The 23078-nt window shown below is 39.4% G+C and overlaps 1 protein-coding gene and 3 non-coding genes across 5 annotated transcripts; 1 reads left to right on the top strand and 3 right to left on the bottom strand.

Annotated features, from left to right (window-relative positions):
• The first annotated feature begins 5599 nt into the window (after positions 1–5599).
• Positions 5600–21503, top strand: fbxw12 (F-box and WD repeat domain containing 12). 2 transcript variants are annotated; one of them, XM_062969962.1, is made up of 10 exons: positions 5600–5951; positions 8159–8196; positions 8890–9050; positions 9371–9492; positions 10413–10622; positions 11273–11434; positions 12132–12342; positions 12887–13071; positions 13170–13297; positions 20104–21503. In XM_062969962.1, exons 1-10 carry the CDS (start codon positions 5859–5861, stop codon positions 20147–20149), a joined length of 1356 nt encoding a protein of 451 aa, XP_062826032.1. In that variant the 5' UTR covers positions 5600–5858; the 3' UTR covers positions 20150–21503. The 2 variants fall into 2 exon arrangements, with proteins under 2 accessions (XP_062826032.1, XP_062826031.1); XM_062969961.1 differs by lacking the exon at positions 20104–21503 and adding an exon at positions 14269–14569 and having other exon boundaries at positions 5606–5951.
• On the bottom strand, positions 18523–18619 carry mirlet7d (microRNA let-7d). The gene has a single exon (NR_129816.1). It is a non-coding gene; the product is annotated as a microRNA let-7d (primary transcript).
• mirlet7f-2 (microRNA let-7f-2) lies at positions 19267–19373 on the bottom strand. The gene has a single exon (NR_129819.1). It is a non-coding gene; the product is annotated as a microRNA let-7f-2 (primary transcript).
• Positions 19864–19964, bottom strand: mirlet7a (microRNA let-7a). Its single transcript, NR_129812.1, has one exon. It is a non-coding gene; the product is annotated as a microRNA let-7a (primary transcript).
• Positions 21504–23078: the final 1575 nt, after the last annotated feature.

Genomic DNA, 23078 nt, shown 5'->3' with positions numbered 1-23078 from the left:
AAGATATACTGCTGGCATTATAAATTGGACACAGGCGGAACTGGACAATTTGGACAGAAAAACAAGAAAACTCATGACCATTCATCATTCACTGCACCCTCGCAGTGATGTTGACCGGCTCTATCTGCCTAGAAGATCAGGGGGCAGAGGACTCTTACAAGTAAAACAAGCAGTCAAAGAAGAAGAACATGCCCTGGCAGAATATGTAAAGCAAAGTGAAGAACCTGCTTTGATTGAAGTCAAAAATCAGAAACTCCTCAAAACACAACAGACAAAAAACCAGTACAAGAAAACTGCACTACAAACTAGAGCTGACAGCTGGCACAACAAAACACTGCATGGAAAGTTCCTTGACAAAATTGAAGGAAAAGCTGATAAGGAGAAGACCTGGCTCTGGCTCACAAATGGGACCCTGAAGAAGGAGACAGAAGGCCTGATCCTTGCAGCCCAGGAGCAAGCCATCAGAACAAATGCAATTAAGGCCAAAATCGAAAAATCAGCTGATGACCCAAAATGCAGACTGTGCAAGGAAGCTGACGAAACCATTGATCATCTCCTCAGCTGCTGTAAGAAAATTGCACAGACAGACTACAAACAGAGGCACAACTGTGCGGCCCAAATGATCCATTGGAACTTATGCCTCAAGTACCACCTGCCAGCAGCAAAGAAGTGGTGGGATCACAAACCAGCAAAGGTCGTGGAAAATGAACACGCAAAGATACTGTGGGACTTCCGAATCCAGACTGACAAAGTTCTGGAACACAACACACCAGACATCACAGTTGTGGAAAAGAACAAGGTTTGGATCATTGATGTTGCCATCCCAGGTGACAGTCGCATTGATGAAAAACAACAGGAAAAACTCAGCCGCTATCAGGACCTCAAGATTGAACTTCAAAGACTCTGGCAGAAACCAGGGCAGGTGGTCCCGGTGGTGATGGGCACACTGGGTGCCGTGCCAAAAGATCTCAGCCAGCATTTGGAAACAATAGACATTGACAAAATTACGATCTGCCAACTGCAAAAGGCCACCCTGCTGGGATCTGCGCGCATCATCCGAAAATACATCACACAGTCCTAGACACTTGGGAAGTGTTCGACTTGTGGTTTTGTGAAACGAAATCCAGCATATCTATCTTGTTTGCTGTGTCATACAATGTCGTTGTGTCAATAATAATAATAATAATAATAATAATAATAATAATAATAATAATACAAAAACACTGGGTGGATAAAGGAGTTTGAAGGGAAAGTCTCACAGAACAAAATGGAACAGATGGAAATAACAACTGAAATGATCAGCAAACGAGTGCAAAAAGTCAAGAACTGGACATCGCCTGGTAGTGATCAACTGCATAGATTTTGGCTCAAATATCTGATTAGTTTACATGGAAAAATGGCCCAACAATTCAATGAGATGCCGCAGAAAGGAAGTATCAGTGAATGGCTAACAACTGGGAGAACATACCTGATACAAAAGGATCCAGCAAAAGGAGCAGCACCAGGAAACTACAGGCCAATAACGTGTCTGCCCACTATGTTTAAACTACTGACTGAAATCATAGCTGACAGAATTCAAGACTATCTTGAAGAGAAAAAAAACATCTTGCCAGATGAACAGAAAGGCAACAAACGGAAAAGCAGGGGCACAAAAGACCAGTTATTAATTGACAAAATTGTTTTGGAGAACTGTAAAAGCTGAAAATCTAATCTTCACATGACGTGGATTGACTACAAAAAGGCCTTTGACTTACTCCCACACAGCTGGATCATCAAGTGCCTGGACGCCATTGGGATCTGTAAAAACATTGGCACTTTTATTGAAAATATGATGGAGCACTGGAAAACTGAACTGTTTGTTGGAAATGAAAGCTATGTTTTGGCCTTCAACTCCCAGAAATCCTAACTGCTGGTAAACTGGCTGGGATTTCTGGAAACTGTAGGCCAAAACACCTGGGGACCCACAGGTTGAGAACCACTGCCCTAAAATGAATCTATCACAGGGGTTTCTTGGCAGCATTTATGCAAAAGCAGAGTGCCTTTGCTTTCTACTGAGGCTGAGAGTGTGTAACTTGCCCAGTGGATTTTCATGGCTGAGCAAGGCCTTGAAACCTGATCCCCAAAATTGTAACCCAATGCTTAAACCACTACATTACACTGGCTTTCTGAGAGAGAAGGATTGCTACATTATTCAACTCCTTCTGCCCTGAATGTCACTGACTAGAACATTATTAAATTTTCTCTCAAGACTCAAGTTTCCCAAAGAGACTTAGTAAAAAATATGGTTTTTTTTAAAGCCTGGGGATAGAATTGTAAAATACGCCCACAAATACATTGCATTAAAACACAACTGGATCAAAGGCACAGCAAAAAAAGGCCACCTGAATAAAAAGTGCTTAGTCTCCTGGTGGAAGCACAACAGGAAAGTAGACACTCAGACTAACTCCTCAGAAGAGGGATCTACTATCTGAATGTTCATGAAACTGGAAGAAAACAAATTGTGCTAGGAGATGCTAATGATCTTTGCTGTATGTTAACTAACGTATATTGAACACTCTTTAAAAGCACAACAGAAAATGTTTTAGAGTGGAATTAGCTACACACACAATCAGGTAGCAACTGGTGCTCTCTCTTCCGGTCTGCCATTTTTTGAAAGGTAAAGTTTTTATATAAACACAACATTATTTATATGTGTAAAACAGATTGACACTTCATTCATCAAAAAGTGTGAAAATTGGAATTGTACATTTTCGATATTTCCCTGTAACTTCTCAGTAGTCATATGTAGTACTTTTTCAATTGCCAAATTTTAAGGTCTTCTAGCCCTTCTTCAATATATAAATATTTTTAAAACTCATACTTTTAAGAATAATATTTTTAGAAATGGGTACTGAGGCCTCAAATGTTTTCTTATCACTCCAAATTCAGTACTGAAGAGCAGTATTAATGCTATAAAGAAAATGCATCATGAAAACATGGCATAGATCTCCTGAAATATTTCCTTGCAAATTGGTTTAATTGCAGGACAAGCATGTAGCTTTGCTTTTTGTTTTGTGAGTAAACATTGTCTATACTCATTACAGTTCTTACTTCCTGTTGAATTTGATTGAGGGTCTAGTATGCATCCAATATAATGTTAATTATGTTATTATTGTTGCAGCTATTAATCTTTTCCCTTAGACAACAAGGAGATATCACCTGTTTTCCCCTCCCACTTAATTTCACAACAACCCATTTAATTTCACAACAACCCAGTGAATATGGATGCCATCTATCTGTGTTGACCGGATTTTATCCACATTCTAACCATGTCACCCAGTTTCTGTTTGGACCATCGTGTGAGCCAGGTTTGAAGCTTTCATTTGTTTAAAAAGTAACCCTTCTAATCCTTATAGAAGCCAAAATAAGAGACAAAATATGGAGGCACTCTGCAGTCCAATTGAAATTTATGGTATGAGGAAACAAAGTGTGAATAGTGTGAGCTACTAAGTTAAAAAAATAAAAACAAGTAGCACACTCTCGAGGCACAAAATCAGGCAAGGGAGATTGCAGGAGAGTGTGCAAGAGTGCAAGAAGCAAGCAAGGTGTGTACTACAAGGACACAAGGTAAAGCTCAGGAAAGAAGAGTTTTGATTAAACATTTGGAAGAACATCTCAGGTTTAAGAGCAGTTGGACTGCAGAATATATTATTTTAGAGGGGATGAATTTGCCTTCTTTGGAAGTCCTTTAAATGAGATGGGATGCAAGATGTTTATGAGAAAACAAGATATGCTATTTTTTCAAAGATGACTTTGGTTTTTTTAAAATCTCAGAATGCATACATTAAACTAAAAGGATTTTAAAGGGGGTGTATTTGTTTTGGGCAATTACAGCTGCAATTTCAACTTTAAATAAATAACCATCCTCTGCTAGCCAAATATATTTTTGTCCTTGGCAGTCCAAAGACATGGTTCTTCAGTTTAACAGTTGAGTTACCTGTGTGCCATTACATGAATACTTGTGAATTTTTAAGTACATTTTTGCTTATCCAACCTTCACTCATCCAACTTTCTGTATTATCCAATGAAGTCTGCCTTTTAGTAGTCAATGTTTTTGTAGTCAATGTTTTCAACACATTGCAATGTTTTGGTGCTAAATTCATAAATACAGTAATTACTGCATAACATTACCTTGTTGAAATGCTTTTTCTGTTGATTTGTTGCAAAAAGATGATGTTTTGGTGCTTAATTTGTAAAATCATAATGTAATTTGACATTTAATAAGCTTTTCCTTAATCCCTCCTTATAATTCAACATTTTCACTTATCCAACTTTCTGTCGGCCCATTTATGTTGGATAAGCGAGACTATTGTATCACTTGTTTGAAGAGTTGACTTCTAACAAGGTCATGCTTTTCTTTTTCTTTTCTTTTTTTTAATAATTTTAATTGAGAATTTGATTATATGCAGTAAAAACTGGGGGTGGGGGAGGTGCATGGAGGGGAGTGTCTAAGGAGGGGGTGGTGGTGGGGAAATAGAGGATATAGGGGGTGTTGTGAACTTCCATTCTTCTATACGATGGTTCTTTGACTCTACTGTTCAAATTTGAATTTTATGTTTTCCTTGATACTCCTTCTCTTGCATGTCTTCATGTGGTGGTGCTTTGTTTTGGCCTCTTCATCTCATTAGATTAACATCTTAAATTTACTTTTTTTAACCATTCTGGAGTCCAGTCACTTATCTTCATAGATTTGCCTTGTGCTTTGGAAACCAGGAGTGTTAATTTATCCATACACATAATGTTGATTATTTCCTCTAGCCATTCCTCTTTTGTTGGTATTAACGATTGTCTTTAGACCCTGGCAAATACCATTCTTGCAGCTGTAGTTAAATATGTAAACAAGTTTGTCTTTATTCATGGTCCAATCAATATTTGTCATCCCCAATAAAAAAAGGTAACGGTGCTCCATGAACCGCTGAGCTGCTGAACTTGCTGGCCAAAAGGTTGGAGGTTCAAATGTGGGGAGCGGGGTGAGCTGCCGCTGTTAGCCCCAGCTTCTGCAAACCTAGCAGTTTGAAAACATGCAAATGTGAGTATCACTCTGGCGGGAAGGTAATGGCACTCCATGCAGTTATGCTGGCCAAATGACCTTGGAGGTGTCTATGGACAACACCGGCTCTTCAGCTTAGAAACGGAGATGAGCACCAACCCCTGGAGTCGGACATAACTGGACTTCACGTCACGGTGAAACCTTTACCTGATAAAAAAGCTTCTGGTTGTAATGGGATTTTTTGTTCTAATTTTTTTGGACATATTTCATGAATTTCTATCCAATTTTTTTTTGTCTTCTCACATGACCACCACATATAGTGGAACCTGCCTATGCATTTCCCACATTTACAACAGTTGTGGTTTATGCCTTTGCCAGATGTGACAAGGTCATGCTTCTTTTCTTGACTAGTGGTTTTCCAAAGGTGGTCTCCATATTCATGGGGATTCACATTTGCCCAACGGATATGTGCCCAGAGACTGGGTACAGTTATTTTCCAATAATAGCCAAAGGGTATGGGTGCCTCACCGAACTACAATTCCCAGGATCCCACAGCACTGAACCATGGCTGTGAAAGTGGTGCCAAACTGCGTTAATTCCACCTCTTTGTCTCCGGCCTCCCAAACGCGAAAGTCCTGGCAGGCGGGCTCAGCGTAGTCCCGCCTGCTTCGGATCCTGACGAAGAGGAGGAGGAGGAGGAGGAGGAGGAGGAAGAGGGCCGCAGCCCCGCCTCGACAACAAGAGGGACCATCCCGGGGCGTCCTCTCCGCCGAGCCCTGGGCCAAGGGCTTCTCTCTCTCTCTCTCTCTGTCCCTCTCTTGCGGGGAAGATGAGTGCCGACGCGCTGCCGCTGGACTGCCTGCTCCACCTCTTCGCCTGCCTGGAGGTGCCCGACCTGCTCCGAGCCGCCCAAGTCAGCAAGGTACATTACCTGCCTCCCACAGCCCCTTCCGCTTTCCCTGGATGTTGTTTACCCCCAAACAATGGAGCCGCGAGTCTTTGCTGCCAATTTCTGATCGCTGTAAAGAGCCAACCCTCTTCTGTGTATGTGCTGATCACTTCCTCCTCCTCTCCCCTTTGTATACAAACCATGGTGGCTTCTATGAGTCAGCTTGGCCCCTCTGGGTGCATCAGCACTGTGTTGAACGAATGCAGCTTGACACTGCTTCTAACCACCATGGCTCAATGCTATGGAATCACTGCAGCAGCAGTTTTACAAAGGCATGATCCATCTCCGCCAAAGAGGGCTGGTGTCTCACCAAATTATGACTCCCATAATTCTATAGCATTGAGCCAAGGTGGTGTAAAATGGCATTTATTGTAAGCAGTGGTTCTCAACCTGTGGGTCCCCAGATGTCTTTGGCCTTCGACTCCCAGAAATCCTAACAGCTGGTAAACTGGCTGGAATTTTTGGGAGTTGTAGGCCAAAACACCTGGGGACCCACAGGCTGAGAACACTGATCTATGGTGTAGAGCAGGCATGGGCCAACTTGGGCCCTCCCTCCGGGTGTTTGGACTTCAACTCCCACCATTCCTGACAGCGTCAGCCCCTTTCCTTTCCCTCCTCAGACACTTAAGGGGGAAAAGGAAGAGGCCTGGGGCTGTTAGGAATGGTGGGAGTTGAAGTCCAGACACCTGGAGAGCCCAAGTTGGCCCATGCCTGGTGTAGAGCCAGCCTGTGTATGTGTGTTTTGGTCTTCAAGTCGCTGATCCAAGGGTGCACCTTCTGTAGAATCAATGCATTTTGACACCATTTTAACTTCCATGGCTCAATGCTAAGGAATCTATAGTTTGGTGTGCTTCAGAGGTATCTATTAGAGATGCCATTCTGACAGAGAAGGCTAGACACAACTTGAAAAACTGCAGCCTACAGGATTTAATAGCATTGAGTCAGGGCAATTGAAGTAGCCTCAAACTACATTCATTCTTCAGTGTAGATGCACCCTAAGAGGTAGGAGAAACATGTATTGTTGTATCCGCGTTTTAAATGGATCAACATTTCTGACACAATTAGTGTCTAATTGGTGGAAGAATATGTGATACTTGCCTTACAATCGCTTGTCAGTGTTTGACATCCCCATGCATTTCAGTGAGGTTTTTTTTCTAAATTCATATTTATGTTTTTATTTGAAAACAAATACAAAGAAGTTATTATCTGTTGCATTTGTATGCTATGCTGCCTTCCTTCCCAGAGTGGGACCGAAGGCGGTTTCCAACAGTTATAAATTTTCATAATTGAAACAAAGTTGCCAGATACATTAAACAGAAAAACTGAAACACTTCTGATGCATGCAATGTTGAGGATAATCGAATGTTTCCATTTTCAAAACTGGTAGTAGTCAAACAATGTCAGTTTGGGAGGAGACAGTCAATACCTGGGAAAGTGACAGGTCATCAAAGCTTAAGCTTTAAGAGAGTCAAAGAAAACACCCTTGGCTCAGTGTGAGATCATATTTGGCATTTGTTTCACCTTAGCCTTGCTTGGTAAACATTCGAGGGAGGCACAGCTTGAACCCTGCCCCAGCCAGCAACATGGGAGCTTACTCTTGTGCAGAAGTTGGTGAAATATGAAAGTGAAACTTCTTGAGCTAAGAGTGAAACCCTAGAACAGTGGTTGTAAACCTGTGGGTCCCCAGATGTTTTGGCCTACAGCCCAGAAATCCCAACCAGTTTATCAGTTGTTAGGATTTCTGGGAGTTGAAGGCCAAAACATCTGGGGACCCACAGGTTGTGGTTCTCACACTGCCCTAGAAGATGAGTGGGCGATACCTGGCCCTTTTGTATAGTTGGGTGATAGCACTTCCTTGCCACTGGCTAGGCTGCCAAGGCCTGATGGGACTACCATTCCACCAACATGCATGGGACCTTTCCCCTCACCTTTATCTAGAAATGTTTCCTTTTTGAACAGAAGCTGAGCTCAGATCCAAATACTTTGAAGAAACAAGATAAATCCAAACTATTGGTTCTGAATGCATTCCTGGGAGTAATCTTCATTCTCCCGTAGCACTTACTTCTGCATAGACTTGCATAGGGCTCCACTGCTAAGGCCCAGGGAATTCCTGAGAATGCTCAGACATTGCATGTTTCAATTCTGGAGCCGCTTCTCAAACCTGTTGTTTGCCTTTTTAGACATGGAACGAAGCATCAGAGACCACTTCTCTTTGGAGGTGAGAGCCTTATTATCACACTGAAGACTGCTACATGGGGTCATTTGTAAAGAAATTGTTCCTGGGAGTCCTTGCTCCTAATTCAAACAGTTCACAAGTAAAAGCTTCTCCACTAGATAGCAATCTTTATATTCTGATTGTGTGGGAAGATGTTATTATTATTCAAAAGGTCAATACAGAGGTGGAAACATACACACGTCAATGTCCTAACCATTTTTGTTAATCCTGCCCACAACCAGAAAATACCAAAACTAATAAGAACACCTTGGTTTCAAGGCCCTTTCACTGGGCAGTGTTCAGTGATAAATATTCATACATATTCTATTAACGTATTGCAGTGACAAACATCTTTACTCAACATACACCTCTTATTTGGTAAGTACAATTTACAAATCTATGTAAGTTCTTAGTGTTTAATGACTCATCTCTTTGTGTTTCAGTGACTCATCACTAATGGATATTAGTATTTTCATAAATTCTTATATTGCAAGTTTAGGATTCAAAAATCTCCAAAGCAGAATGTTAAAAAAGTTTTACATCCAATGCAACTAATCACCCATCTGTTTTTCATCTAATGAAAGCCTCTCAGAATAAAGGATTGTTGTCAGGAGTCCCTAATGAACAATTCATTGAAGCAGTTGTCGGAGAAACACCTTACATTGAAGATAACTCTGCCACTGTTTAAATTTACAGAAATTTGTGTCTAAGACGGTGGGCCTTCTGCAATATCTCTGTGATCCCAGGAATGCAGACCTGGAAAAAGTACTACCTCCACCGATCAAACCTTGAGCATAAGATGGAATCAGGACGGCCTTCAGTTGATTATACATGTAAAGCTATTAGAGGACATAAAGGTAAGTGAACTGTAACTAAAAATACAGTGTCATTTGTAAAACAAAAAAACCCTATACATTCCTACCTCAAATCATACATTCTGGCCTGCAGAACCCACCACAATAAACCAGAGTAAAATATAAACAGCTACACACATCAAACTTTCAGTCCATTGTTTGTTTATTGGGACATCTGGATCTGTAAATACATCCCCAACAGGTTTGTGATGCACTTTTCATACTGAAATACTGCGATTTTTTTCTATCAACATCCAAATTAACTAGGTTTTTAGCCCCAAATATATTTTTACTTCAAAGAAAATTTTGTTATTTCATTGCAGGAGTAATAAATGCCATGGCTTATCTATCAGAGAATGAACACACTTTTGCAACAGGAAAGGTGAAGTCTATTGTATGTACTGCATCTTCTGATGGCACTATCAGAGCATGGAATGTCCAAGAGGTAGGACAAAAGTGTACGTAGAAAATGATTGTTTTAGCGTTCTTTGATGGCCCAGCACTTATGATACAGGCAAGATTAAAAAGCCAACAAAATTAATGTCTAATTGATCGCAAAATGTGCAGTGTGTTTGACTCTACCTTCTAATTGCTTGTCAACTTCATGGGGTTTTCTTAGGCAAGGAATACTCAGAGGTGCTTTTAACAGACATGATCCGGTGCCTTTGCACTTATATTAATAGTATCATTTTGAACAAAAGACAAGGCAAGAAGATTGGTCAAGTTCCATAGTGACTTTTCGATAATGCGTGCTACATCTTTTGTCCTTTCTGGCTTTTATAAAAGCCAGTTGAATGGAAACAGTATATTTATTGCAAAGTGATTCTGTGTGCCTAAAGAAGGTGGTGGAGAGACCTTTGGTTTCTGCTTTTTTGAAACCCACAAACCCTGATTTATAGCTCTAGTTTTTGATACCACATTTTGAAACAAGGTGGAGAGACAAAGAGGTTCCTGAATAAGTCTGAATATAAATATACTCTTCAGTCTACCTTCATAGCTCTTTATGGAACATAACTACTTTTGATTGGCTTTTATATTCTAACCAAGATTTTTCTTATAAGTATGTGATCTGAGTATTGTTTGCTCTTCATGCATAACTTCTCACTGAAAAGGCAGGCCATATATTAAATGAAAAAAGTGTCAAAAAGGCAAGAATTAAGGAAATAGGTGACTTTTCATATACCAAAACAGCTATTTTATTTTTCCTTCTACCCAAAGATGACTGATAAAAAGGTACCAGAACATGCACTGTCGTGGAACTGCTTTCATGTGTAAAAACATTTAACACAAAAACAGTACCAACAGGAAATAATTTCTTTTTTAAAGTACTAATCAGCTAACACAATTTTTATTATTATTAATCAGGGCACGCAGATTTGGTCAAGTCCACAACAGGAAGCTCCACTACTAAATATTATCACATTTCCTCTGCATAAATTGGCAGCTACCACAGACTCTCAGGGGACAGTGAAACTGTGGCATGGAGACACAGGGGAAGAGCTTGCAGCATTTTCAGTGTCATCCTCCTCGTGCTCTGTGGTTGGCTACACAATAAACAATAAGCCATTCCTAACGGTAAGTGCAGCTCTAATGGAATTAACTCCTCTTTCTGCCAGCTTCCTGTTGCCTGGACAAATGCCTACTGAAAATAGCAGACAATACATTTTGAAATTGTAGAAACAGAAGACTGGGTCAAACCAAGGCCTACCTAGGTAAGGTAAAGGTTTTCCCCTGACGTTAAGTCCAGTCGTGACTGACTCTGGGGGTTGGTGCTCATCTCCATTTCTAAGCCAAAGAACCGGCATTGTCCATAGACACCTCCAAGGTCATGTGGACAGCATGACTGCATGGAGCGCCATTACCTTCCCGCCAGAGTGGTACCTATTGATCTACTCACATTGGCATGTTTTCGAACTGCTAAGTTGGCAGGAGCTGGGGCTAACAGCGGGTGCTCATTCCGCTCCCGGGATTTGAATCTGGGACCTTTTGGTCCGCAAGTTCAGCAGCTCAGTGCTTTAACACACTGTGCCACCAGGGGCATACCTAGTCTGGCATTATCTTCAAGAAATGCAGCACCAAAATGCACTCAATGACTTAGCCAGTGATGGAGGACTGTGGTAAATCTTTTGTCTGCTTCCATAAAGTATAGTAGTTTTTAAAAGCTTCAGCTCTTTGAAAATGGTAAACCGTTAATCCTATTTTGACTATTTCCCTTATTGGTTTAGGTAGGCACCGGAGAAGGTGTACTCTACCAATTGGCAGCTGCTGACTTAAGCCAGGTTTTACGCACAAAAGTGTTTCACGCTGGTGGCATAGAGTTGTCACTCTGCTCGCCAGATGGACAATGGATAATTGTTTGTCCTACTGATCCTGCTTATTCGCCAAAGGTACAACCATGCTGCTGTTTAACATATTGGTTAATACTAGATTTTTAAGGCAATGACAATTTGGGATGGGGTGAATGAATTTATATGGGGATGTCAGATTGCCTTCCAGTTATGCTGCTGTGAGCTTGATTCCTGCTCAACCTCATCTTATCCCCACTGCAACCATCCTGATAGGGGTTATTTTACAAATAAAAAGAAAAACTAGACACTTTACATGTAGTTATGCATTTTGCATGGTGCACGATTTGGGCTCAAGCCAAACAATAAGCTTTGGTGCTTGAGCCTCAGGAATTAGTTTCTGTCCTCTCCCTCTTCTTTTGCCCTATCTTAACAGTAGTAATGTAATGATACATTTTGAGGTGGCAAGCACAATCCTAATATCCCTATCTCCAAAGACAGTCCAAAGAGACAGGCAGTATGTTGATCCGAATCAAGAAAATCAGCTGACAAAACACTATAAGCTAAAGCCACATTTGTGTGGAGAAATTACAATTATCTTGGAGACTGTGGGAGGACATGCAGTTCATGAATAGCACATTGCTCACAATAGATGTTCTAATAGTGTGACTTGGTCCAAGGCAGTTTGGTGTGTCCAAAGTTTGCTTAAAACTGGAAAGCCTACTTGAGAAGGCGTTAAGTGTACCCAAAATAGACTTTTGGGCCTCAGCCTATTGTGATTCTTGTTTTTGTATACTAGGTATTCTACACACATTGTGTAACTCACCCAGATGATGATGAACTGATGTTGTCTAGCCCCTTACCAGTCACAGACCACCGTCTTGTCACCTGCTGGTTACCAGCAGAACCAGCAAGAATAGCCATAATGCATAACGATGAGATTAATTTTCGCATTGTTTGCTTTGATATAGCCATTGAGAAGAAGTCCAGATATAAAAGAAACATTACAGGTATAACTTTTAAAGTTGTTACCTAGTTACGGAAGCTGTTTTACTTGTAATGCTTTTATTTTAGTAGTAATCTAAATAACAGTTTGCAATAGTGCACTTGGTGTAGTTGCTACATCTTCTAGAAAGTCCCCTTAAGTTGTGTGTGTTTTTATTTAGAGATAGTCTAAGTGAAAGACTATTGTTTTGTGTAAGATAATACATGGAAACAGAAGCCATTCACTTCATATTTGCATTGCTTAACACACAATATTAAAAAAATTCACTGTGAAATAATGCATGTTTTGTCATACACATCAGAGAATCTCATGCAATCCTACTTCTTTATACCAGAGGATACTTTCTGTACAAAATTAATACTAGAATAGGCATAAATTCTACCTTTGGGAAACTCACTATAAAGCCCCCAGTGAACCACTAATTCAAAATATAGAACATTCTTCAAAGTGTCTAATACACTGGAGGGTAGTTTGGGGAAACACCATAGAAAAAGCTAGAACAGTATCAGCAGAAGGGTAGTTTAATTTTATTTATTTATTTGCAAAAGCTCAACAGGTTGCAAGCTTCACGTTACCAACACAAGAACCATGGATGACTGAGAAGATCATGAAAGGATCTGGCAAACAAACTATTCTTATAGCAGCTGGATTGGAGCTGAAATTATACTCTCTGATGGGGACTGAATTAATGGCTTTCAAGGATCACTATAAAATTATTACATCAATCTGGGTGGTACAGTCACAATTACTACTGCTACTACTATTTTATGTTCTGTAATTTAGGCATTCTTTATCTTAAGGCTGTCTTACTCTCCTTTCCACTGTCTGTAGGATCCATTTCATGTTGTTACATCATCCATGGACCTCTCTCTCCGTGTGTACTCCTGGAAAAATGACAACAAATCCTCCTTGTTGATTAGTTGCTATCATTTACTAGGTGGTTCTCACAGATGGTCAAGGTAAGTCTTACCTCTATCACTTTAGTCTCTAATCTCAGTTCCTTAGGTGGCAAATATTTCTTGAATATCAGTTAATTAAACTTCATACATGAACAAAATTTTGAGTACCCATGAACACATTTAGTTAGAGCTTGACCGTTCTTAAGAAAGGTGCATCTTTGGATCTGCCAGCTTCTTAAGATCTTAACAGGCATTTTAAAATGTTTTTAAGAACAAGCCTTCCTTTCTAGCTACACTTCCAAACTGGAGTGGAAATCTATGACTGGTTTATGGAAAATATGTGTTTACAAGTAAAAACAGATACAAGTATTATTCAGTGTTTGGCGCTTTGGTGGATTAATACAATGGATTGAGCACTTGGGACATTTTCTTTTTAATGAAAAGTTGAGTCCTTGACATTTTTGTGTTGTCAGATTATAAAACGTATTGTGTCTATTAAGTAGAGGCAGATCTCCAAAGATAACTGAACATTGTGCTTCCAAATATTAATCTGAATTCTATTTCAATCATTTCTTGAGAATTTAAGTAACATGTAGAAGTATTTAGCACTTAGAATTAAATTATGCCATATGTCAGTACTTATAGCAATAGGTGGCAAGGTATTCTCATGCACATATATCTGGAGTTTTCTTCCAAGCTGTGGAAGTATTAACACTGGCTCAAAAGTTATAGTATATACTGCTTCAGTACATGATCATTTACTTGTCACGCCCGGGCTCTTTTCCCCACAACCAGAAATAAAGGAGTAGAAATGAGGGTCTCACAGAAAATAGTACAATTTACATCACAACGTATCTATCCTGCTTCAAGTAGCACAAACTAACTGCCGCATTGTGGTAGTTTTCCCCAGAATGCTATGAAAACAGTTTCTTGAAAGTTGTGGAGGAACATGTAATCCAGATTTTAGTAAAGGAACAGCATGAATTGATAATTATTTAACTATTAGAGATCTATGTTTTTCTCTCTGCTAGCGGCTTCAGAAATGTGGCTTGTGACGATGTGAGCATTGTAGGCGTTGTGGCTGGAACTGATGGCACCGACATTTTAAGAGCATACTCCTTTAATCTTTAAGATACTTCTTCTATGTTCTCACGTTAGCTTTCTTCTTTTATTAATAAAGTGAATCCCTGGTATCTGCATGTTTCAGTGGTATGCATCTATGTTCATATCTTATAAAACATTTTATATCATCTGAAAATAAGAGCATGCACAGAAATTCAAGCTTTGTAATCATTTGCACTGCTACTGGCAATAAACCTTACTTTATGGTCACCTGCCTTTTTCTGGTCGATAAATATAAGTTCAAACGTATAGCCAACTCCTGTAGGGAAAAGGTTCGCAAGGCTAAAGCGCAAAATGAGCTCAGGCTTGCCAGGGACATAAAAAACAACAAAAAAGTTTTTTTTGCTTACGTTGGTAGAAAAAGGAAGAAAAAGGAGGCGATAGGGCCACTGCAAGAAGATGGGGTGATAGTGACAGGGGATAGGGAAAAGGCAGAACTGCTTAATGCCTTCTTTGCCTCGGTCTTCTCACAAAAAGAAAGCCATCTTCAACCTCAGCAACATGGAATGGACGAAGGATTGGGGGAAATCCAACCCCAAATAGGGAAACAAGTTGTCCAGGAACACCTGGCCACTCTAAACGAATTCAAGTCGCCAGGGCCAGATCAGCTACATCCAAGAGTATTGAAGGAACTAGCGGAAGTTATTTCAGAACCACTGGCAATCATCTTCGAGAGTTCTTGGAGAACAGGAGAAGTCCCAGCAGATTGGAGGAGGGCGAATGTGGTCCCTATCTTCAAGAAGGGAAAAAAGAACGACCCAAACAATTACCGTCCGGTCAGCCTCACATCAATACCAGGCAAGATTCTGGAAAAGATCATTAAGGAAGTGGTCTGCAAACACTTAGAAACAAATGCGGTCATTGCTAATAGTCAACACGGATTTACCAAAAACAAGTCATGCCAGACTAATCTGATCTCTTTTTTCGATAGAGTTACGAGTTGGGTCGATACAGGGAATGCCGTGGATGTAGCATATCTAGATTTCAGTAAGGCCTTCGACAAAGTCCCCCACGACCTTCTGGCAAACAAACTAGTAAAATGTGGGCTAGACAAAACTACGGTTAGGTGGATCTGTAATTGGCTAAGCGAACGAACCCAAAGGGTGCTCACCAATGCGTCGTCTTCATCATGGAAAGAAGTGACAAGTGGAGTGCCGCAGGGCTCCGTCCTGGGCCCGGTTCTGTTCAACATCTTTATTAACGACTTAGACGAAGGGTTAGAAGGCACGATCATCAAGTTTGCAGATGACACCAAACTCGGAGGGATAGCTAACACTCCAGAAGACAGGAGCAGAATTCAAAACGATCTTGACAGACTAGAGAGATGGGCCGAAACTAACAAAATGAAGTTCAACAGGGACAAATGCAAGATACTTCACTTCAGCAGAAAAAATGGAAATCAAAGATACAGAATGGGGGACGCCTGGCTTGACAGCAGTGTGTGCGAAAAAGATCTTGGAGTCCTCGTGGACAACAAGTTAAACATGAGCCTACAATGTGATGCGGCAGCTAAAAAAGCCAATGGGATTTTGGCCTGCATCAATAGGGGAATAACGTCTAGATCCAGGGAAGTCATGCTCCCCCTCTATTCTGCCTTGGTCAGACCACACCTGGAATACTGTGTCCAGTTTTGGGCACCGCAGATGAAGGGAGATGCTGACAAGCTGGAAAGCGTCCAGAGGAGGGCGACTAAAATGATTAAGGGTCTGGAGAACAAGCCCTATGAGGAGAGGCTTAAAGAGCTGGGCATGTTTAGCCTGCAGAAGAGAAGGCTGAGAGGAGACATGATAGCCATGTACAAATATGTGAGGGGAAGTCATAGGGAGGAGGGAGCAAGCTTATTTTCTGCTGCCCTGCAGACTAGGACACGGAACAATGGCTTCAAACTACAGGAAAGGAGATTCCACCTGAACATCAGGAAGAACTTCCTCACTGTGAGGGCTGTTCGGCAGTGGAACTCTCTCCCCCGGAATGTGGTGGAGGCTCCTTCTTTGGAAGCTTTTAAGCAGAGGCTGGATGGCCATCTGTCGGGGGTGCTTTGAATGCGATTTCCTGCTTCTTAGCGGGGGGTTGGACTAGATGGCCCTTGAGGTCTCTTCCAACTCTACTATTCTATGATTCTACATCTAAACTGGAAAGAAACAGAATAGTTTCATTTAGTCGCATATAGTATGTCTACAGAAGTTCCAATAGACTGGAGGATGACAAATGTTGTCCATATCCTCAAAAAAAAAAAAAAAAAAGGGGGGGGGGGGGTCAGGATAAAATTACCACCAAACCAGGCTGACATCAATATCAGAACAGAAACTAGAGATCATCAGAGTCTGTATGAATTTAAAAAGCAATGCTGTGTCAATGAGGGTTTCTCAAAAACAAGTCATGCCAGACTAGTATCATCACTTTTTACTATAGATACAAGTTTGTTAGATGAAGGGAATGCTTTTAATGTAGCGTGTCTTCAGTTCAGTATGGTCAATAAGGTCTCCCCGATATTCTTGCAAACAAGCTAGTAAAATGTGGGCTAGAAAATGTTATTGTTAGATGGATTTGTAATTAGTTGATTGGCCAAACCCAAAGGGTTCTCACTAATGGCTTCTCTTCATCCTGGAGGGAAGTGGTTAATGGGGTGCCATAGGGTTCTGTCCTGGACCATCTTTATTAACAGCTTGGATGATAGAAAAGATGGCATGCTTATCAAATTTGTAAATGACACCAAATTAGAAGGCGTAGTTAATGCCCCAAAAGAGAGACCAGAATTAAGTGATCTTAACTAATTAAAGTTGTGCCAAAAGTAAAATGAATTTCAATAAAGAAAAATGTAAGGTACTACAGGGAGGGAGAAAAAAATGAAATGTAGTTGTCTTCTGACTTGACTGCAATACACGTGAAAGGGATTTAGGATACTTAGTAGACCACAAGCTAAATAAGAGCTAACCATGTTATGCAGCAGCTAAAAAGCCAATGTGACTGGCCTGCATCCATATGAATATAATGTCTAGATCGAGGGAAGTTGAAGTACCTTTTTATTAGTGAAATGACACCTGGAATATTATGTCTAGTTTTGGCTACCACAATTCAAGGATATGGACAAACTGAAATATGTCTTGAGAAGGGTGACCTAAATGGTGAAAGATCTGGAAGCCAAGCAGCTTATAGTGCTGGGTATGTTTAGCTTGGAGAATAGTTAAGGTGACATGACCATGTTTAAATATTGGAAATATCTAAAGAGGTTGCAAGCTTGTTTTCTGCTGCTCTAATCTAGAGACTAGAACATGGAATAATGAATTCAAACTACATGAAAAGGGATTCCAGCTAAACGGTTCGACATTTGAATATAGTGCCTCTGTGTGGTGGCGCCTCCTTCTCAGGAGATATTTAAAACGAGGCCAAATGATCAACTATCAGGAATGCTTTAACTGCGTATTCTTGCAATGGAGTAAACTGAATGGCTCTTGTGTTCTCTTCCTACTCAATGAGTCTAGTCAACTGACATGTTTTTTTTAAAGAAATCTTACACAAACACTCCATTTAGATATACTAAGAACTAAAATAATCTCTACATTAACACTTTAAGTAGTACTATTGACTGCTCCACCAAAAAATGTACTGGACCTTGCAAATTATTGTGCCGGTGTATGCATAAGAATCTTTTTAATCTGTTTTAAATTTTAGATTGTTTAATCTTATTTTAATTTTTATATCTTATGGATTTTTGACAAGTTTTAAAATTCATTGCAAGCAGCTTTAAGTCCTAATCTGGGAAAGAAGCAGGATGGAAATTGTTGTTATTTTAAAACAATCTTTACAAGCATTGTTTGTAGCATCACCGGGAAAGTTAACATAAAAAGAACAGAATAAATTACTGCAAAGAAATAAATTGGTAAACTCAATCTGAATCTTTTATTATGCACAAATATACAAGTCAGTATCATTTTTGCCAAACCATACCTACCTAGCATAAATTGTTTTTATAATACTTTGTATCACAAATCTACTTTTGTCCTCTTGCTGTGGATACATTTTGTTTGCTACCAAAACTTTAACTTTATTTGACCTATTTGGGCTCATGGATAAAGATGTCTCACTAAATCCTGCAAACTTTATGTAATAATCCGTTTGAAGATGATTTAAACTGAGCCAAAATTATTTTGTTGTAATATTAAAGCCCTAAGAAAGGCAGCAGGTTGTATAGTTAACTCCTTTTGGGCAAAACCACTGCCCTAAAACTATGCAACCTACTACCTCTTCCTAGGAGCCCACAATTTCTTCTGTAGCTCTTCCAAAAATAAACTAGCACCTGTAGTGCACAATAAAATTGAAAAAGAAATCAAAGGATGATATAGTACAAAATGCACACATTAATTTAAGTGTAGAGGTAAAACATATTCTACAATTGCTTTGCATCTCAATCAACAGATAAAAGTGGGATATAATAATAATAACAATAATGGAATATAACTCAGATGTAACCTGTATATCATTACTAGTATACAAAATGAAGCATTCTCCATGCACCAACCAAGAAATGGTCACCTTTTAGCAATCCTACACAGCTCAAGCCAAATGACATGTATTTTCAAAATGTATACATGTGAAAAGTTCTTGAATACATAAACTTCTTAATGCTCATCTATGTGCCACTGGAGAAAGTATCTCCTTCAGTGGGAGTGAGATTACATCCATTAGTAATTTCCTCATGAAAGAGTAGGCCTGGTGCCTTCAATAGGCATGTGTCAGAAGATGAAAATTACAGACATCAGGAGAGGATTTTGCCTGTTTTTAGTGCAACACATATCATACTAAAAATAAAGAAACATCTCATCACCATTCTTTTCGAATCAATGACTATGTCATTAATCAAAGTTCAGTCAAGGTTATTATTAACACAGTAAGTAGAATATTGCAGAAATGTTACTCCTCAGGGAAGGCAATAGATTGTATAGTTATCTCCTGAAGAGGGCAAAATAACTGCCCTACAACTATACAATCTACTACCTCAACCTGATAAAGAGAAATCTATGTATAAACAGGTCTATCTACATTTAATTTCTTATCCGAGTGTCTGCTTGCCTCTGAAACAATTCACAAGACAAAACAAAACTCCTCCCCCCCCCCCATTTTCCCATGAAAACATGATCTGGAGAAACTCTTAAATAGTGTTTGATAGGTTACTGGGTATAGGAAACTTGTGCAAGCAGAGCTTATTTCCACAAGATAATTTCTACAATTTGGGGGAGTTCCCTTTTCCCACTGAAGTTCTCAGCACCACAACCCACATCATTCAAAACACTCATAAGTAAATCATTGTGGGGTAGATGGGGAGGGGAGAAGCGATGACAAAGATCTTTACTCATAAGTTCCCTCTTCTGATCAGAGTGCTAAATATCCCACATTTTGAGTCCACACCTCTTGCCAAGAATGATTCAAGAAGTGTTGTCTACAACTAGCACAAATCCTTTTTTAGCCAAACTTCAGTAACAAAATAGATAAGATGACAATGATGGTTTTCTGCCTCTTTAGGAAAGACAGTAGACTGTATAGTTATCTCCCAGTGGTGGGTATGACCCTAAAACTATACAACCTACTACCTCATCCCACAGTGCAGTATCTTCAGTTAACAGATGGAATATTTTTAGAGGGACAGGTATCTCTAGAAGTATGAGCATTTAAAGACTTATTTTGAAAGGCCTTTTCTTTTAAATAGAAAAAACAACTTGTTAGCCTTAATCACTTTGTTTACACAGGAAAATTCAGCTGACTGGAAATGTTCACGCAAAGGAACTTCAATAAAATATTCTTCATCTTGTTTCATGCTCAAATCTGAAAGGAAGAAGAAAAGTTAATGAATATATTTCTAAATATGCCATAAACAGAAAAGTCATGATACTCTATAATCGATACAGGTTGAATATTAATTATCCAAAATGCTCGGGACCAAAAGTGTTTTCGATTTCAGATTTTTGAGTATTTTACATGTATATGTGTACATAATAAGGTATCTTGGAAATGAAATTGAAGTCTAAAAATGAAATTCATTTCTGTTTTATATACAACTTATACACAGCCCAAAGGTAGTTTTATGTAATGTTTTAAATGATTTGTGCATAAAACAAAGTTTGTGCACATTGAACCATAAAGGAAAGCAAAGGTGTCATTATCTCAGTTACCCATGTGGACAATTTTGGAGTATTCTGGATAAGAAACACACAACCTGTACTTTAGTGCAATAAACCCATTCTACTTCTTATAAGAAAAAATATGGTTTTGGAATATATACTGCTTTTATAAGGTGTGCATTTGTTGTACTGAATTCCAATTTGGTAGATGCCAAATGTTCCATGTAAGTTTGCCTAAGTAATAAAACACTTTTTTTTGCATCTGGAACAGACAACATTAGCATTGTGTGATGATACGTGGATATGCTCCACTCCTCTTTCCTGCCATTCTTCAGTCCCTTTATGCATAAAAACTATCTGCAAAGGAGCCTCACCTATTTCAAAGATATTCTCTCGAGAGTACAGAATATTTGGGGGTGAGGGTCTTTTTGGCACAAGGTACAAAACATGGATGACTGGTTATGACCATAAATACAATACACAGTAAAAACACAGAAGCATAAAACAGACAAGCTGGTCTAAAAATGAAGAACACAATTGAAGTACCTAGTATTTTCAAAGGCTGTGATCACAAATCTGTACCCCTTAATGTTAGTGACCTGTAATGTCCATCCGCCCAAATCAGCATAGCTGATGTTAAGAGATGACAAGAGCTATAGTCCAACAAGTGGACAGCAATTCGTTCTCATGCCTGCTATACACGTGAAAATTGCCTATCAGGTATGTTTTGTTTCCAGAACTCGGGATTTTCATACAATGAAAATGGCCTCAAAAATTGTTTATTATAAGACCAGAACATGGTTATCAAGTTGCCTCATTTAGAGGGCTATCCACAATTCCACCGACTGAAAACCTTATTTAAAATTTTTCCAAGACTGTGTCCATTTAGGTATGATGAAAGGCTGCGGTTTTCGTGTTTTTATTACAATATATTGAATTAACCACATTGCACCTGCTCTTTTACAAGCAACTAGGAGCCTCCATGACACATACAATTTTTAAATACTAAAAATAATTTCCTTGCTATCCACTAATTTCTCCATTACAAGATTAAGGTGGGCCACAAGTGTTTCCTAATGCTCAAAGAAAGTAGGAATAAGTTAGCCCAGCTTTTTCTAATTGATTATTTTGAATCAGAATGAAACCAACAAAAATAAACTGACAGCCTAATTCTTTTTAGCTCCCACTGCTAAGGAAGGAACAATGTTGCTCACTTTGTTGAGTGGTTTTTAGTACTTTGTTTATATTCTTTTTGGAAGCCAGTGTCCTCAAATTGAGAAAATTTCCCTACTGAATAGTAAGATCTTGCTGAACGTCTACATGTTTAACAGTGAACAAGATCCAACAGTGTGTGTCAAATATTGTTGGAAAAACAGGCTCCCATTTCTCCAGCCCCATAATCAATGCCAATCAACTGGCCAATCCTCTGAATCAGATCTGAAAAGGCACAGAATAAACGGTGGAGAGGGTAGCAGGGGGGGGAAAAGATCTACTTATGAGACAATGGATGGTACTCCATGGCTTTATTTCTACCTGTATAAGCAGTGGTCTAAAATCTAATTGCTTCTTGGAACTAGAATAGCAACAAATTAGTAGAATTTATGTATATGCCAATGTTACATTCAGAAACTGATTTAACAAGACTAGTCTGTGGACCTAGCCACTGGATTTAAGCCAGCTGTAGGAAACACGTGGCTCACAAAATGCACTAGCATAACCAGTGGTGAGATATATTGAAAGCAGCAGACCAACTTCAATTAGAATTGCATGATTCCCACCTGTGAAGGGGGTAGATCTCTTGACTTGTAGTTAATTAAGATAAAATTTAAAAAAAAATCACGAAGGAATAGAAATATCTGAGATGATCAATCTTTTATACTAAATGCATATAAATAAGAAAGCTTAACCTTGCAAGGAAAATATATTGTATTATTTGTGTCCAATGATCTCTTCTTACAAATAATGTGCCATTCCATATCACTGCTTAACATGATCTGTCAAATTAATCCAAAGTGATAATCCTTCAGGTACAGGTCTAAACTAGGACAAGCTCCAACTCAAAAACAGAGAGTGTTGTGTAGTGCAACGTTAGTAACTACAAAGCACCCCCATTGAGGCTTTCCTGCAATGCTCTGATACTTACAAAAGCCCACCTTGCAACATAAAGAAAATCATTTGAGAAAAATAAGGGTTTTGTCAATGCATGGCAGATGTCAACTCCCACAGGTCCTGAAACCTGGACTATGTCTGAATTGGCAAACCATTTACTCTTAATTAAACGTAAAGATAACCACTTGAGACTTAGCTGGTGTGGTCTCCACCCCTCTGCCCCACAAAGGATTGTAATATTTAGTGACCTAGCTGCAGTTTTGAAAATACTAAATTCAACTACTTCTCATTTCAAGAATCTCAGAATGTTCTTAGCCTGAGAGATGGGAGCGCCAAAATGGCCATATTCGACATTCTGAAGAGATTTTTTTTAACAAAAAAAAATTGGTAGTGCACTCAGGATTTAAGTACAGTACAGCCCCCCTATTGGTGTGGGATATCTTCCCAGACTTACTATGGAAAACTGAAATTGCAGGAAATACAAACACTATTGA

This window comes from Anolis carolinensis, chromosome 2 (genome assembly GCF_035594765.1).
Source record: "Anolis carolinensis isolate JA03-04 chromosome 2, rAnoCar3.1.pri, whole genome shotgun sequence".
Lineage (NCBI taxonomy): Eukaryota > Metazoa > Chordata > Lepidosauria > Squamata > Dactyloidae > Anolis > Anolis carolinensis.
This window is presented reverse-complemented; position numbering and strand designations above follow the sequence as displayed.

Coding starts and splice junctions, on each gene's coding strand:
- fbxw12 (XM_062969961.1), top strand. CDS start 5,859: ATGAGTGCCGACGCGCTGCCGCTGGACTGCCTGCTCCACCTCTTCGCC. Junction 10,623..11,272: donor ACAATAAGCCATTCCTAACG/GTAAGTGCAGCT, acceptor TTATTGGTTTAG/GTAGGCACCGGAGAAGGTGT. Junction 12,343..12,886: donor ATATAAAAGAAACATTACAG/GTATAACTTTTA, acceptor TATTTGCAAAAG/CTCAACAGGTTGCAAGCTTC.